We start from the raw sequence: 17,719 nt of genomic DNA on the forward strand, positions 1-17,719 counted from the left end.
AAGAAATTGAGTTGTCACTGGCTGTTTCCAGAAGATTTTACTTATCAAATGAGAGGACAGACACACCAACACCAGTATTCTCTCCCAGGCAGCACCACAAGCATTCAAACTATGAACATCCTCCACCATTAGCTCCATCAGTTTGGCTAGGCCATGTGGATGTCAGACTTCAGGCTCTCAAAGAAGGTCCTCTTCTCCAGGCTTCACCAATCATACCTGAAGACAGAAGAAGTGTTTTAAAAATATAGTAAAACAAACTATATATATATATAAACCATCAGTTTCCACTCACGGGAGTTGATGGTCCTCAACAGCACCAAATAGTGGAAGAATTTGTAGGAAGAAGTGCAGTACAGTGAGATCTAAAGATGTCAGAACAAGGGAGAAAAGGGAGAGTGTCAAACCATGAATGGATTCCCCAGGATACAACTGGATACCTCCAGAGACAGCACCTGCTCTGTCTTTCAGAGAGTACAGGACCTGTATTGGTCTTTTCAGTCATCATCAGTTTCATGGAAGACAGTAATGCTCAGCCACTGGGATAACTGGAAAAAAAAACGATATTTGCGCTACAGATGATCTAATTCAAACGTGTTTCTTCTGATTGACCTGTGTACTTATAGCTAACGTACAAGGTATCTGACAATCCAATTAAAATGTTATTTATTTAAATAACGTAGAGAATTGTAAGATGCTCCCTAGCACGCTCGAATTCTCTGAACGCTGCTTGCTTTGTCTCGGGTAACTGCGAGACAGACCCTAACTGTGGAAGCCGGGATGTTGGTCACGTGACTCTCCTGCTCTGGAGAAGCATGGCGGCTATGCATGTGGAGCTGTTAAACAAACTCCGACTCCGGCATTACTACAGCTATCCCGTGTCCAAATAACACAGTCACCGGTAACGCTGCCGCTGCCCGGGCCGCTGCCGCCCGAAATATTCGCAGTATGGATGAGGAGCTCAAACTTCAGTTCCCGACCCTGCCTACCTCCAAGGAAGACACACTGGTAAGAGAGGCGAAATGTCACAAACTGCCCACTACTTATGTGTCCGTTCCTACTACTGAGGTATTTATCTAATTGTATATACGTGAGCTGTATTTCTTCTATGAACCTATAATTTTGAGTGACAATATGCATTTGTTTAAAAAATTAGCAAATTCTCTTGAGGTAATCCTCAGGTTTATATTAATGTAATATTTCTCTTCGCTTTTTTCATTTCGTGTTTATTGTAGCTGGCGACCAAGCTTGCGTTTCACGTAAACAAATCATTTTAAATCTGTTTTTCGTCTCGCGTTAAGCCTGAAACTTGGATTAAGGTTTTAAACAGAGACGTTTTAACTTGCATGTCATCTGCTGCTTATTAATCTTTTGATAAAATACGGTGTTTTAAAAATTGCTTTCGGAATGCATAATATGCAGTCAGTATTAAAAATGCGTGATTCGAGAGGGTTGCGAGGTTAATGTGTGTAATGATGATGGTTTTGTGAGGTAAAAACATTTCGCTATTGTATATCTAGTACTTCTGAATCTATTTAACTGTAAAATGTTTTTTAATGGATTTTTATATTTTTAAGATACATTAAAAACGCAGCAAATTAGTATTGGAATATATTGCACTTGTGTTTTTAATGCTAATCGCTCTATATCCAGAACTTGACTTTTAATCACTTTTGTTTTCAAGTGTTGTGATACTGGGGGAAGTGTTCCAATAATTTTGTTTACAACTACAAATTTATATTTATAATAATTATTAATATTTTTAGGACTGGGCATACCCTATGAGAAGAGAAATGCAGGTAAGTATAAAATGCTACATTCACAATTCCACATAGCGGTGCCAAGAGATTGGCCCCAAAATTAATTAGATAATTTTTCATAAAATCATGAAAAAAAATAACCAAGATGCAGTAGTTATATTTTTCATGCACCCAGAAATGTCATTTAGCCTTTGACCAGCTGTTTAGTGATTTTACTATGTAAAAGTATATAAAATACTGCCTAGAATTCAGAAATATTTCTTCTTTATTTTAGGAAATATTGCCTGGACTGTTTTTAGGCCCTTATTCAGCAGCCATGAAAAGCAAGGTAAGGTTATCCTCAGAAATGGAGAAAGGGAATGAGTGTTTAACTGGCTTTTATATTTTTTGGCCTGAATGGATAATGGGATCATGGACTGTTGAAACACTTGTTTTCGGTTGATATTGAGGAAAAAAATATTTCTGGTATTATTCGAGCAGAAACCAAACTCATTGATACTGTGCTTTGACATACATTTAGATATAGATAGATTTTATTAGTAAATCCATACTTTTCTGTAGGGCATTGACATGTGTAAATGTGTTGTTTCAGAGAGCCACAGGATTTGGATATATGATGACTATTTTATGTCTCTGAGTTGGACTGATATAAATCTGTCATTTTTGTTTCCTTCAACTTTCTAACTTCCAACAAAAACCTATCAAGATTATGTTTGGAAATTAATGTAAAGGTTTGTTGATTGATAAATAGTAATAAATGATCAACTTTATTTTATATAGTGCCTTTAAAAGTGGCTCCCCACTGTAAAGAAAGCACACAATGAGAGGACACTGCAGAGTTCCACAAGTACAATAAGGGTCTGGAAGTAGGAAAGCAAAGGGGCAGACATAGAAACAATTTAAAAAAAGCTCTTCTAAAGAAGAAGGTTTCGAGTCTTGATTTGAAAGAACTAAGGGAAGGTGACTCTCTGATATTCTTAGGGATAGAATTCCAGAGCTCTGGGGCGCAGCAGGCGAAGGCCCTGTCACCCATAGCATGTAGATAGCACAGAGAGAAGACTGTGAGGTGTGGAGTAAGATGATAGGCCAGCATATCACTCTACAACTCTCAACTGGCAACCCGCTGAAGCTAAGCAGGTGTACGCCTGGTCAGAACCTGGATGTGAGACCTCCAAAAGCTTGCAGTGGGGCCAGCAGGGGGTGCTCACCCTGTGGTCCATGTGGGTCCTAATGCCCCAGTATAGTGACAGGGACACTATACTGTAAACGGGTGCCGTCCTTTGGATGAGATGTAAAACCGAGGTCCTGACTCTCTGTGGTTATTACAAATCCCAGGGCTTTCTCAAAAAGAGTAGAGGTGTAACCCCGGCGTCCTGGCCAAATTTCCCATTGGCCTTTACCAATCATGGCCTCCTAATAAACCCCATCTATGAAGTGGCTTCGTTACTCTGCTCTCCTCCCCACTGATAGCTGATGTGTGGTGAGCTGCCGTCACATCATCCAGGTGGATACTGCACATTGGTGGAGGGGAGTCCCCATTACCTGTAAAACTCTTTGAGTGGAGTGTCCAGAAAAGAGCTATATAAGTGTAAGCAATTATTATGATGATGATGATGATGATAAGAAGTCAGAAAGGTACTGAGGTGCCAATCCATGTATAGCCTTATAGGTGAGCACGAGGAACATGAAAACTAATAGGAAGCCAGTGCAAGGACTTCAGGATAGGAGTAATGTGATCACTTGCACAAGACCTGGTCATGATTTTGGCTGCATAATTCTGGACATACTGATGTCTGTTCTGTTTGTATTTAGATACCTCAGCGAGTAGTACATTATTGTAATCAATACGAGAGAAAACAAAAGTGTTGACTAGCTTTTCAGGTACACTTAACAAGAACATAGGACGCAGTCTGACCAGATTTTTGGGGTGGACGAATGATGTTTTCACAATAATTGGCACCTTTGTCACAAGTCAAGCCTGGATCAAATATCAACCCCAAGTTCTTCAATGTAGATTGAATTTCAGGTAGTGTGAATAACATGCTTTCTTCTTTCAGCTTCCTGTCCTTGAGAAGCAGGGAATAACTCATGTAGTTTGTGTCAGACAAGACATCGAAGCTAATTTCATCAAACCCAACTTTCCTGAAAAATTTAGGTGAGACCTTTTTTTTCTGGGATTGTACTGCATAAAGAGGAAAAAACTGAATCCTAATATGACTGAAGGGGCATGTCTTTTCATCACGTTGCTAGTAAGTTGTGAAGGAACAATGGGCGATAAGGGCAAATTAAATTGCTAATCTGACAAAACCTCTGGATTTTACCTTCTGCTTAAGGGCACAAGGTAGATTTTTATAAGTAATAGAAGTAAAATGTCTACCACTGCAGTTACATTTGGCCATGAAATTGTATCTCAATTTCAGAGGTCCTGGTTTGGGTCATGTAAAACACTTCTCACAGTCTCTCAATACACTATTGTTGGCACTGTGCTTTTGTGAAATAATTGTGGTCTTCTGAAACCTGTTATTTTACTTTTGCATGTTTTTCCTGGCGCTGCACATTTTGATGTGCTTATAAAATGTTGCTTCTTTTAATATTCTTCAAATTTTTACATTTTCAGATATCTGGTCTTAGATATTGCAGATAACCCAGTGGAGAATATAATTAGGTATTTCCCAATGGTGAGTTAAAAATGTTGGTTTCCACATAATTCAAACTGTTTTAAGCCATTTTCCTGTTGTTTCATTTGTGTTCTTTTCTTTCTAGACTAAAGAGTTCATTGATGGCTGTTTACAGTCTGGAGGTACTGAACATTGCTTGTTTGATGATGGTGTGTTACTACTGTGATCTGGCAGAGACATGTTTCAGTGACGTGAATGTAGTTTCAGTGTACGTAGTTTCCTTTTGAATCCAGTGAGGCAATGTCACGGGCACTGTTGACTACAGTAGGGTTGTAAAAACTAACTACATTTCCTTTCTTGGCAGGAAAGGTGCTTGTTCATGGGAATGCAGGGATTTCTAGAAGGTTAGTCAGCCTTCTGTAGTAGATTTTTAATTACAGTGACAAAAAATTGTATTCTTCTTTCTTAAACAATTTTCTCACATTCCTTTACTGTAAAGTTGATTTTGATAAGTGCAAATAAATGACACACACTTTCTTAGGTTCTTATCCTTGTTTATATACACAGACTCTCTGAACCCAAACTAATTTATGTACTGATGTGCTTCACTTACTAAATTTGTAATTTTATTTCAGTGCTGCCTTAGTAATTGCTTACCTGATGGAAACATTTGGTATAAACTACAGGTAAGGGAACCTAACTAACCTTCCTGTCTTTATTAATGCAGTTTATATTTATGATTAATCACACTTTCAATAATAATCATTTTGATCTATACAATCTATACTGAGTTAATAATTATGTAACCACACAGGGATGCTTTCAGCCATGTTCAAGAGAGAAGATTTTGCATCAACCCCAACGTGGGATTTGTTCATCAGTTACAGGCAAGAGTCTTTAATTTAGCATCTTTAGAAAACAATGGCTTTTGTTAATTTCTCCACAAGTTTTGTTGTTTAACTGTGTTGTATAATATTATTATATATGTTACTGTATACCACAACTGAGCACATATGCACCTTTTCATCAGACCCTTACATCTGTAAGGTCAAGTAGGATATCAGAAAATAACAGCATGAAAACAGCTCTTCGAGGATGTATGCAGAAAGAATTAGGGCACATTCATATTCTGTACAGTTAAAATAGATATTCTTCATCCTATTTTATCAAATTCACATTGATCATTTTGTAAGTAGTAATTTTCGTTCTATTGCAGGAATATGAGGCAATATATCTAGCCAAACTCACCATTAAAATGATGTCCCCAATCCAGCTTGGCCGATCTTTTTCAGTGCAGGCTGGGATGCCAGGTCAGTTGCATTTTATTCTGTTTTATTTCAACAAAGCAATCAAAACATGATTGTGGAGGGTATAAGAACTGGTTATTTTATAGAATGTGTACATTTAAAACATGCACTACCTGTTTAACTTGTCACTGGTGTACTGACTTGTAATGGTCTGTACATTGCTTTTATGATGTTGCTACACTAAGCATCTGCTGACAACTTCTGTTCCTTGCTTTCCTTGATCTGATGGAGAATGCATTCCTGGCCCAAGCAACAGGTTTGAGGGAATATCCAGTCAGTGTACTTATGTCATAAGACATAAGTGACTTAAAACTTAATGTTTTAGAAAGGACATCATAAAAGCTATAACTTTATGGACTCTGGATGGGAAAAGTACAGCTGATCCGTTTTATGGAGGTTAGCAGGCAAATGGTTTCCCTTTTTGGTACACATTTTCAAGTACTCACCAGACCTTGGAAGCTAAGAGAAGCCTGTTCATGGGAACAGGGATGGGATGGGATAGGTCTCAGAAAATTTGGTTGCGTCTTTACAAAGGCGTTGATGGACCGGTAGAGTGTCACTTCTTTCTCTGGACCAGAGCTTCTAAACCAGTGTACCTTTGTGGTTAGAAGGGGCATTGTGCTATAAGAATGTTCCTCCTCTGGATGAGGCATTAAAACAAGATCCTGTGTCATTAGCGATTCCAGGGCACTGGTTGTGGTGTTAATCCTGGTATTCAGCACTGGGCACATACATTTCGGCCTGCATTAAAATCCCCCTGAACTGGTGGAGCAGTTCCTCCCTTGTATGCTGTGAAGTGGTGCTGCAGACGTGCCACTACTTCAGTGGTGGATGAAGCGGAGCCCTCCTGTATATCAAGAGCTTTTAGAGTTATTTGGGATGAAAGTACTTTTTAAGGAACTATTAATTATGGGCTCTTTTTAAAAACATACATTATGTGGTCCACTTACTGTGTATCTTCTAGCATCACTATCAATAGTTACGACTTGCTCAGAAAAATAGCAATCGCTGTTTTTCTGGGGCCTGTTTTTTTTTTTTGTATTTTCACAGCATGTTCTCATAATGTGATTTGCTGTGGTTTCAGATTATGGCATGTTATGTGAGTGGCAGTTTTTTGCATGGTGTAACTGTTGAAATCCCGAATAGTAAACTAACCCTAACATATTAATATGATTTATTATAGGAGCATAGACTCAAGTAACAAGGGTTATATATATATACAGGGGGGAACCTTTATACAAAGGTGTCTTTCTTAAAGGGTGGGCTATATGTCTTTCTTACCTTTTCAGTGTTTATCCATGGTGATTGAGTGACCTATATAAAACAGATCACAAGATGGTAAAAAATTGACTATTCAGCCATAACGGTTAGAGTTAAGAGTTAAGTTCTAAAGGTGTTTTTCTGTCAATATGCTGACCAAGCCCAATATGTATACATGTGGCTGATGGAGGTACTTTATTTTATGTTTTGTTCATACAGAGAAACGGTCACACACACTTAGGTAACCGGCTGAAAGCATTGCGAGGAGTAAAACCCGTTTGAGACGGCCTTCGGTGTTTGTCTTTCACAGGCAGTTTGAAACGAACCTTGGAGGACGAGGAAGACTTCGGGGGCACACAGGTGACAGCCGCACAGAACAGATAGAGGCAGAGTGAGCGAGAAGGCTGCGCAAAAAGGACTTTTTACATTTTTATTGAGATTTAAAAAAAAATAAATATTTAAACTTTTCTAATTAGTGGGTGGGGGGGGCAAGTGCTTTTTTTTTGGCTTTTTTTACCGAGAAGTCATGGCATCACCTCCAGATGTCTGAGACGTCTGAATTCGTGAATTTTTGCTTTAACCTCAGAGGGAGCAGAGGAAGATGTTTGTTTGGTTTTTTTGAGTTGAACATGGTGATGCATTTCCCCCCTCCTATTTTGCAATTTTATAGTATTTAAAGCATTTTGCATTTGCAGCGGGACAGTATTGCAATAATGCACTTTTGATACTTGAATTTTGTCCTTGTGTTTGCTGGGATTATGGGTTGATAGAAGGGAATGGTAACTTGTTGACCAAGGGCATTAGAGCTAATTACAGATGGCCAGCCAGCATTGGCTGTGGTAGAAAGGATTTATGGGCACTTGGTGATGTGAAATACTTTACCTACTATTTAGGACAGTGGAGGCCAAGAAATCCATTGTAACAAGGTTTGGCAGCGCATGCAGATCAGTAATAAAATTATTGAGGTTCATCTGGTTGTCTCATTCTTGTCCCTCAGGCTGTTTGAGAATCTTACTTTTTAATTGGAGGCAGCTTTCTTCACAGCCATCTCTTCTAATTATCCATGAAGGCATTTATTCAAGTCATTTACTGTATTACGATGTTAATTCTCCCAGTTGATTGTAAATAAACATTTGGCTACCATATATCCTATTGTGATTAAAAATTAAAAAAAATAACCAGATTGAGCTATTTCCATCTGATTAAGCATAGATGCCAGAGGATGTAAAGGAGGATTAGATTACAAAACACTCAGAATAACTCCACGACCATTCTCCTTGTCCATAGCTGTCCATCACCAGATTTTAAGAATTATAGTATTAGAATGCCAACACACTGCTGACACCACAAAACGTATCATTTTAAGCTTTCTAAATATCAAGAAAATGTGGTACCCAAAACATGCAATGACTGAATTTGTTGCAAACACATATTACACTTTTATGTACAGTACATATGTCCACTTATTTACAAAATCATTTACAATGCTGGTGTTGCTCCCACAAGCTCTGAAATGACCTTAAGGTATTTAATTAGATTATATTAAGAAAAAGTGTAATTCTATAAATTCCAGTTCATTATCATTTTAGGAGGGGGATTTAGAGATAAAACTATTCCATGCTTCCTAGACCTTAATTAGTATTTGATTGTCTGATAGACATTTGGTTTGTCCTGGTCAAGAAGGCAAATGCTTCTTGACTCCTAGAAGTAATTTTTCAAGCATCAACCATTACTTTAATTGTACTACATATGTATGTTAGGGAAAAAAGTGATTAAATTTAAATATTGATGTTCATTTTGCTTGTAAAGTTGCACAGAATTAAGGCATTATCTACATTTCAGCTTTATCCATTATGCTTCCAAAGCAGAATAACCTAATACCTAATACCTTCCTGTTTAATAACCTCCTACTAAAACATCTTTATGACTTATTCTCATGCACTGGCCAGTACCTGGATTGGAGTACCTCCTAGGAAAAACAGAGGTTGTTGCTGGAAGTGGTGTTAGTGCATCCAGTAAGGGGCGCTCACCCTGCAGTCTGTGTGGGTTCCTAATGCCCCAGTATAGCAACATGGACAGTATACTGTAAAAAGGTGCCTTCGGATGAGATGTAAAACCAAGGTCCTGATTCTCTGGGGTCATTAAAAATCCTTGGGCGTTTATAGGAAAGAGCAGGGATGTTACCCCGGCATCCTGGCCAAATTTCCCATTGGCCATTACCAGTCATGGCTTCCTCATAATCCTAATAATAAAGCTTCACCACTGATAGCACACTATGGCTGCCGTTGCATGGTGGTGGATGCGAGTTCCTATTACCTGTAAAGTGCTTTTAGTGGAGTATCCATAACCTTGATCCATAAAATTTAGTCATCATGTATATTAAGTTATCTGTCAGTTTCTGTCAGAGAAACCATCTCTTTGGAAAGGCAGTGGGATTCATGCAGTATTACTTTTTAGAGTGTGTACTGTATCCCAAAGTACCAATAGACCATTACTTTTCTTTAAAAAGTGTTATATTGTAAGATAGGCTGTATAATCTTCCTGTTCTGAGTCTAACCCCTAAGTATTTCATGCCTTCTGGTTGTTCATTTAATGTTCAAGTTCATCGTCATTATACTCATATACAGGTATATGGTATAATTAAATGCCATTTAGCTAGCTTTCCAGTTGGCAGAGTGACAAACAGTCTGTAGCTGGGGTGTGTGGGGTCTTTGATGATGCTTAGAGCTTTCGTCAAGCACCGTCTGTCATAAATGTCAAAGTGGGAGAGAATCAGTGTAGCTGTGGCAAATCAGCTTCAGAGGAAGAGTTTTAGGAATCATGGTTTCACTAAGAATACACTGATCAAATAATTGCAACCTGATGATTTACCAGTCTTAGAAAACATTAATCACAGCAGGTTAGTGCCTTGACCCAGGACTGAGCTTGTCACATCCGGGCTATACACCTGAACCCTGTGTCCAGAACGAGTAAACTGACACTATTTATTTTTACTTGTAAGTTAAAGAACAAACTCATTGCTAACTGCACCAGTTACTGGGTTCCTAGAGTATACATTTCTTCAAAACACCTTTCAGTAGTTAATACTTCATTTTCAGTAAAAGTCATAATTAATGATACAAGTCTGTAAATTAAAATATAAACTGTATTTATGAATGAGTAAATCATTTGTACATTTGTGGTGATTAAATCATTTTGCTTTACAACAAACATTCAGTAATTCCTCAACAACACTTGCATTTTTATTAAAAAGTAAATCAAGGAAAGTTAAGTCTCAAGACAACTATTTTGACCCCAAATCAGCTCTCTCTTTTCAAAATAAATATACAGTTCTGTAATATTCCCAATTTTCTTTGCACCCAAAATGTAATTTCATACTATAAAAATAAATAAAACTCCTACAACACACTTAAATACCCTTACACCATGTATAAATACAATTCTGTATTTGTAATATTAAGAGAAGGCCTATGGGTTCTTTCAGCTGAAAGCACAACCTGTGGCAATTAGACCTTATTCAAATTCATTTTATATTTCAAATTCAGGTTTATTGTTTTCCTGTCCTGACACTTTCACAATACACCTCAAGAGTATAGCACACCATAAATGTATTAGATGAATTGGTTATGTCAGATTGGAGAACACTAGTACTTCCAACAAGATCTTTCAGCTGTTCAAACCCACAGTACTTTCTCCTGCTTTAACCTCAGTAAAGTACCTATAGAAGATGTTCACTTCTCCTTGCTTTTTGCACAAATGTTAAAACATTGAATAGCACAATACCTGTACAGGTAAGCTTCTTATGTTTTTTTAAAGTATTTGCGTTATTCATTTCTGAACTGGAAACTCTTTCATGTTTGCATCCATAATTTTACAGACTCAGTTTACCACAATGCTAAGGACACTAATCCAAACAGAAAAAAACGAACATTTAAATTGAATGTTAGATTTTTTTTGGGGGGGGGGATATTTTACGCAAGTTTATGTGGGATTTCTCCAGGAAAAGGAGCAGTCCGTAATTGGATGTGCTGCCAGCAGAAAGGTTGGAAAAGGGCAACTGCAGTGACTTCATGTTCGGCTGCAGGCTTGCAGCAACTTTCACCAGAGACACGTGGCTCCTGCAGTTGGTGCTGCCTCTCCTGTAAAAAACTGTAGAGCCTGCAGCATGTCAGACGATAAACAGCACTTGTGGGCATGAGGGCCTTACAAGGAGCCACTGCTGGGAGCCATTAGGTAAAGAACCAACTGTTAGGTCCAAATGCATAATGATAAACTGCTCAAGAAAAATGTTTAGCTTAGCACTGGGGTAACAAAATCTAGAAAAACAAAAAAGGAAGGTGTAACCATTACTTTTCTTACTTTAAAATTGAAGGAGGCAGGGGTTAGACATAGACAGGTTTAATCAGCAATGTGATTCTTTGATCTAACAATTTAATGTTCTAACTATGTTATACATTTTACTATCAGAAAATAAAAATGTTCTTCCTTATTCCCCTCCGTTGGCTCAACTGTTTCTCATCCTACAGACTAATTATACATTTTTATACCATCTTTGGTTTATTTTACAGTTAAAAAAAAAACTAGAAAAATAATTTAAAATTTTCTTGAAAACCAAACTTGCATCCTGTCATGAAAATTATTCTTTCACAATTAAACATGACTTTATGAGTACGTTCATGAGATTTGTTTAGACTATATAACTGTTTTATAGAGTTTAAAAATCCCCAGTGCTATAAATATTAAGTCATAAAAGTATTGGTGGTACCTTTTGTGTGGACAGTATCTCATTTACAGTGGGAATATAATTTAGGATATAATTCTCTAAATACATAATATATTTCTAGTTTTTTATTAAACCTACTTAAACTAATATTACTTAACCGAAACAGCTATCAGTGAGCCATTTCCATTTGTATTAATACATAGGATTTTCTATGCATTTGCCATCATTAACATCCTTACACGTCCTTGCAAAGTGTTTCATACTACACAGCTTGTAGCATTTGAATTGTAAGACTGCAGCATTTTAAAAGTATAACAAAAGTTGTTTTTTAAAATATGAACCTTGTAGAACTTGAAGGTCCTAGATCAAGTTGGATGTCCAGATAGAAACAATTTATATAACAGGAAAGCATGAAAGATAACGTAGCAGTTTTCAGCTGAAAAGGAAAGGCGTTTAGAAACCTAGTACTGGAAAATCAAGCTGGCAAAACTAAAGGAGATCCTTGGCCTGGTATTAGCTAGTACATTTCTGTTTCTTTTCCGAAGGTACAGTATTTGGCCTGTTCCTCTTCCAATTCCGAGCTGCCTTGTGTGTTCTAAGTACTGGAAAAGCCAAGCCTAATGGATACAAGCTCAGATCTACACCGACTGAGGCAGCCTTCCAGTTTTCAGAGGGTGACTGTTCTTATACTTGTTTTTCCAGCTGGGGGGGGTTCCATTCTGAGTGTCTGAGTGCCAGGCTGAGCTCAGTCGAAGAACCGGCGCTGCATGTAGGTTTCATCTGATGCAGAATAGCCAAACTTCTCATAGAAAGCCACATTCTTCGGTGCACATTCTAGTGTTATTTTGTAACAGTCAAGTTTCCGGCTAAGAAGAGTGAGACATGACACCAACCTGTGAGGAAAAAAGTATTAATTCAATGTATATAATGCAATCATAGTAGATCTTGTACATATTTTTGGTTCATATAGCATGTGCCTAGCGATGGTGAATTTATTAGACATTTGTCATACTTACAATTTTCCCAGCTGCTTCCCTCGGCAAATGTCACTCACTACAACCTCTTCTATCCTCCCTCTCTGTGCAAAGCAAGAAAGCACATCAGAAATGGACAGAAATGCTGTGTGGTGGAACCTATTAATTATTAAATGATCAACTGAACCAAAGGTACATTTCTACTTTTGCGAGATTCATTTTTGATAACATAGGTTTAGATGACGTGTCAGCTAAAACTCCTCTATTTTATCAGTCAGTAAAGAAAACCAAAGTTACCAGAGAATGTAACTACCAGAGACAGACAATTACTAAAGCTAAATGAGATACCATAAAAAACAACCTTACTATCCCTTTATATTTTTCTATAATAATACAAAGTTAAAAGTAACTAAATGACAAACATATTAATCACCATACTGCTGATTATTACCGTATATGGAAGTGGAGCAGAAGTCTAAATTAAATTTGAATATCTGTGTGTTCTTACTTTGGCACAGGAATGAATGAATTTGTGCTCAACTATGAGCGTGGCTGTGGCGACAATCTGCCCAAGGCTCGTGTCTTCTACCACAATGACATAATAATCCCCTGTCAGTTTCATGTGCTCAAACTTCTCTGAAACAAAAATAATCAAAATTCAACAGTTTGTCAGCAAAATAACAGTGTGGACCAGTATCAGTTGTATCCCACAATTTCAGTTTACTTATTTCAGCCCAGATGAAATCCAAGTTTGCATATTCAGAAAACTAAATCCTGCACACTATTCAATCATTATGAAAACACAGAAAGACCTTTGGTAAATGCAAACTAATGATTACATTTAACTGTCTTTCATAAGATATTACTTGAATTTGACCAGAAATGTGTCTTTTATTGACAGCTTTATAAGACCTTAAAAAATGAAGGGTATTGTTTGAAAAACTGCCATTGCTACTCACTGATGAACTGTTCTGGTGTGACATCGCTAGCCAAAGTGAGCTGAGACAAGACTTTGAAGAAACCTGAAAGAAAGAACAGGAATCATTTAACCAACTCCTGGATAAATCTGACAGCTTTACAATCAACCTTTTCCGAGAGATTAGAAAGCCATCATCTATGCAACCTATACCTTAATAAAACATATTTAAGTTCACATTGCAAATGCATTAGGCCTATTAAACATCACTGTGTTTCTTCCTCCTAAAGACTGGCCCTACTGTTAACCGAGAGCAGCCACAATACTCGATGTATTTTTATCAATGCTGCATTCATCACTCTTGCCTGCACTGCAATCATACCTTCAACACTAAAAAGATTTACTTTTGGTTTGCAGATGCGTTACTGGACAACCTCAGAAAGTAATGGGTTACCATTACAGTTATTTAGCTTGAGTATTTCATGTTTTTTTACATGAAAAAAAACTAACAATTTTCTTCATGAAAGTACAATAACAAAATATCACTGTTGTAGCAAATTACAAAATAACATATTACATTTGTAAAAGTGCCGTCAAACTTCAGACTCTGACACACAGTTTACACCCAGCTTTCATCCTTTCAGTTCTGGAGTCTGTACCTCTGTTGAGGTCTGCTGTGCAGAGAGGCCTGAGTACAAGGCCCTCCCCAGGCTGGGAAGGGGAAATAGGGGGAGAGAACGGTACTGTGTTGGCACTCCAGTCCAGCTCCTGGAGTAGCAGGGGATCAAAGAGTGGTGTATCGTCCAGAATCATCCCACAAGCACTGGAGAAGAGAGGCAAACAGTCTGTTCAATGTGCTACAGCACTCTCGGTTGCAATGTCTTAGGGTACAAGGTCATCTAGATTTACGTAAAGTGGCTACAGTGTGTTGATAAACTGACATACTAGGCAAAACAAATTAAATCAACAAACATTCCAGTCCACAAGGAAAGAATAATACAATGTTCAAACACTACTGCTGTTGCTTTATGATCTTACAGATCTTATTCAGTCAGTACTGCCAAAGTGATGGGCTTCTCATCATAATACTGAACTTTGTTCACAAGTTTAATTATTGAATACAACTTAATTTATTAATACCACGCAATAGTCTATAGCCAATTTATTCCAAATTGCAGGGAAAGCAGCTATACATATTTCTGAGCAATATTAGTGTAACATTAATATTGGAAATGAATAATAACTCCTGTGAAAAAAAGTTCATTTACTTTATTTGTTCCTCCAAAACTAGATTTTTTTCAGTAACTAAACTTCTAAAGTTTTCAGAACTTTTTTTCTTTCTCTTGCCTGTCTGAAGAACACAATTTTTAACATACTGTATGTTACTTCTGCTTATCTTCTGTAGACAAACATCCTGTTAAAAATTAACAAAGGAAAAGGCTGCTGGTTTTATGCAAATATCTGGACAGCATGACTTTCTAAAGAAATCTAATTAGATAGTTTGCTCCTACCTAAAGCAATATTTACCAACCCCGGACCTAGAAGACACCTATGTTTACTGGTTCTGGTTTTCTTACCAACTTTTAATCCTTATATAATCAATAATCACAACATGCTATGCTCCAGATGGAAACAATGTGTATGGCTTTTCTGCTTAGAAAAACATTATATACTGTATAGTCCCTGTTATAAAATTCTTGAATGAACTGCTTGATATATGGCACAATCATTCTGCACTAAATCATCTCGTTGCCCATAGCAGCATACACAAATAAGTATAAAATATCAAAAGCAAAGTCTTATGGTAAGTTAAAAGATGGTTTTAATACAATCCCAGATATTGTACATTTTAAAGAACAGTAATGTACTACAAATATTCTTTGGGGACCTAGTATGGGATGAAATCTGCTTCTGTAAATTTTGACAATGCATTGAAGTAGAGCCGTGATGCATCTGACCACTCAATTTGCAGCCAGTAGCCACACTTGTGTTTCTTCTTTTAGAGAATATTAAGTCATAAATCACCCAGACCCTTCAAACATGTGGTCCCAGACTGAAGTCAAGGAATGAATTCATATTTGTGAAATGGGGTTTGACAGGAAGATGTAACAAGTCACTGGTTGCTGACAGGGTTCTATATTTACCAAGATCTGAATGACTTGGATCTATCCCATCCCTTTCGGTGAATGGCACAGACGAGTCCACCACAGATGAAATAAGCTCATTCCTGCAGGCTATGCCAATACCAGTCCCCTCCCATACAGGATCTCTAACAGGAGCAATAGCATAACCCTGTTACAATATTAGTCAAATAACTTTTCTGGGAACTCAAACTTTCCAAGTCATTATGCTGTCAAGTCCACCATCTAAAGAGTGTACATAAACGTCCTGTTGCTAGTAGTTAGCAATTACTCAGCATGTGTTTATTACACTCCACACCTAGAATTATTGTTACGTTATCCAAACCACTTATTTCTTCCTCTTTCCTGTTCCAGGCCCTAGATTTCGTTGTGTGTGACTTGTAAGCAGGCTGTTTCATGACAACTTCCAGATGTGAAAATTGGGTTAACACTGACCCATAAGGATTCCCATTTCCTATACAGTATCCAACATTTCTAATCCTTTGTTTGTTGAAAAACAAAGAGTGGCAATTGTATTACCTACCAGAGATAAGTATCACGGAAAAGAAGGCTATCAATCCTTGAGAAAATAATTTCTGGTGTATTAGTGAGCAAAACTGAGAGCACACACAGAACAGAAAATATAAAATGTTTTTTTTCCTCAGTGAAACGGCAAATATAAGTTACTTAGACTTTTTATTTGACTAAGTTGTATCCATGGCTTAGCACAAATATTTAATATGTCAAACTTTGCTTTGAACAGTGTTAAATTAATTCGTCATTATTTCGTACATTAAAACAACTTTAAAAGTCATAGTTATGTCCTGGTAAAGGTGTCCTCGCTTATAAACTAATCACAAATCCCTGTGTGATTTAATTCAGTTTTAGTTTCACTTCAATGAACTGTCCTGCTTTGTATCTGTTTTTACACTAAACGAGCTGTAAATTAATTATATGCTGCTAACATCATTATATACCTGTAACATGTAAACCATTATATAACACATCAATACAACACAGCACAGCTTTTGTCTATAAACTACAGGGCATTCGGTCATCAGTATTAAACTGAACAGACAACACTTATTGGTCTGTACACCTTAAATACAATCCGAGTAGATAAATGAATTCACAGAACAAGACCCAGGACACAGAGGATATTCAATTCTCGGAGTGTCGTGTTACAGCACGTAGGACACAAGGAGTAACAAATCCGTCTCTTAAACTAGCGTATGTACTATAAAGAAAGTATACTCACGGTGACATGAATGAAAGAGTATCTTATCTTGTAGTCCGAGTTCAATTCAGAGTCTGTTTCGATCCTTTTCCTTGAATTAAACCCTTACTGCTTTTACCTCCCTCCCCGTATGACGTGGCAGAGACGCTTACAGGGGGCGCGGTACAGTGACGTCAACACAAGTGAGGACGCTTGAGGGAGTCAAAAAGTGTTGGATTTTTCATGAATGCCAGAGGTACTCGAAATTTTGTTAAAAGAAAAACGTTTTTTTTGTAAAAAACTGTGTGCTGAGTTTTATTTTTTACAGGGAACGCATGCATGTTGAAACTAAAGTTGATAAATAATTGAGAAATATTAAAGCAATGAAAATATGATACGTTTAAAATATACAATTTGATCACATAATTACTTAATTACCTCTGATAGTTAAATGTTTTTTTTCTGCTACGTTTTTTTTCTCTTGTACATGACTCTGATCCTCTTGTTGTATTTGTATTTGTAAATTTTATATGTTTAATAAAAAAAAACCTGGAAAAAAAAAGTCAAAAGTGTTGGAAACGATACAATGTTTCTGCTGTTCAGCTGAATACGAATAACATCTAGGAGTCCACTGGGAATGAAAATAAATTGCTTGCATATTGGTAGTTGCTATACCTAGATTGTGGTAATGTGAGATAAGTTCAACGACATAGTGGAGGCGACTTTTGAAATGAAGAAAATCAAGTTTCTCAGGCTCAAGTTCTGAGTCACACTCCTGTTCTTAAAGTGCAAGTGATTTGTCTTTAAATTATGTGCACGCTTACGTCT

General features: G+C 37.2%; 2 protein-coding genes across 2 annotated transcripts; one reads left to right on the forward strand and one right to left on the reverse strand.

Moving 5' to 3' along the window:
• Positions 1–762: 762 nt before the first annotated feature.
• styx (serine/threonine/tyrosine interacting protein) lies at positions 763–7,912 on the forward strand. Its single transcript, XM_006632491.3, has 11 exons — positions 763–1,005; positions 1,764–1,796; positions 2,032–2,085; positions 3,815–3,912; positions 4,375–4,435; positions 4,521–4,557; positions 4,740–4,779; positions 5,011–5,061; positions 5,190–5,262; positions 5,592–5,685; positions 7,253–7,912. Exons 1-11 carry the CDS (start codon positions 946–948, stop codon positions 7,324–7,326), a joined length of 675 nt encoding a protein of 224 aa, XP_006632554.1. The 5' UTR covers positions 763–945; the 3' UTR covers positions 7,327–7,912.
• Positions 7,913–10,069: 2,157 nt separating this feature from the next.
• gnpnat1 (glucosamine-phosphate N-acetyltransferase 1) lies at positions 10,070–17,072 on the reverse strand. The gene is made up of 6 exons (XM_006632412.3): positions 16,934–17,072; positions 14,215–14,378; positions 13,599–13,661; positions 13,148–13,275; positions 12,682–12,743; positions 10,070–12,558 (listed from the first exon to the last, which is right to left on the reverse strand). Exons 1-6 carry the CDS (start codon positions 16,939–16,941, stop codon positions 12,411–12,413), a joined length of 573 nt encoding a protein of 190 aa, XP_006632475.2. The 5' UTR covers positions 16,942–17,072; the 3' UTR covers positions 10,070–12,410.
• Between the last annotated feature and the right edge of the window lie 647 nt (positions 17,073–17,719).

This window comes from Lepisosteus oculatus, chromosome 8 (assembly GCF_040954835.1).
Source record: "Lepisosteus oculatus isolate fLepOcu1 chromosome 8, fLepOcu1.hap2, whole genome shotgun sequence".
NCBI lineage: Eukaryota > Metazoa > Chordata > Actinopteri > Semionotiformes > Lepisosteidae > Lepisosteus > Lepisosteus oculatus.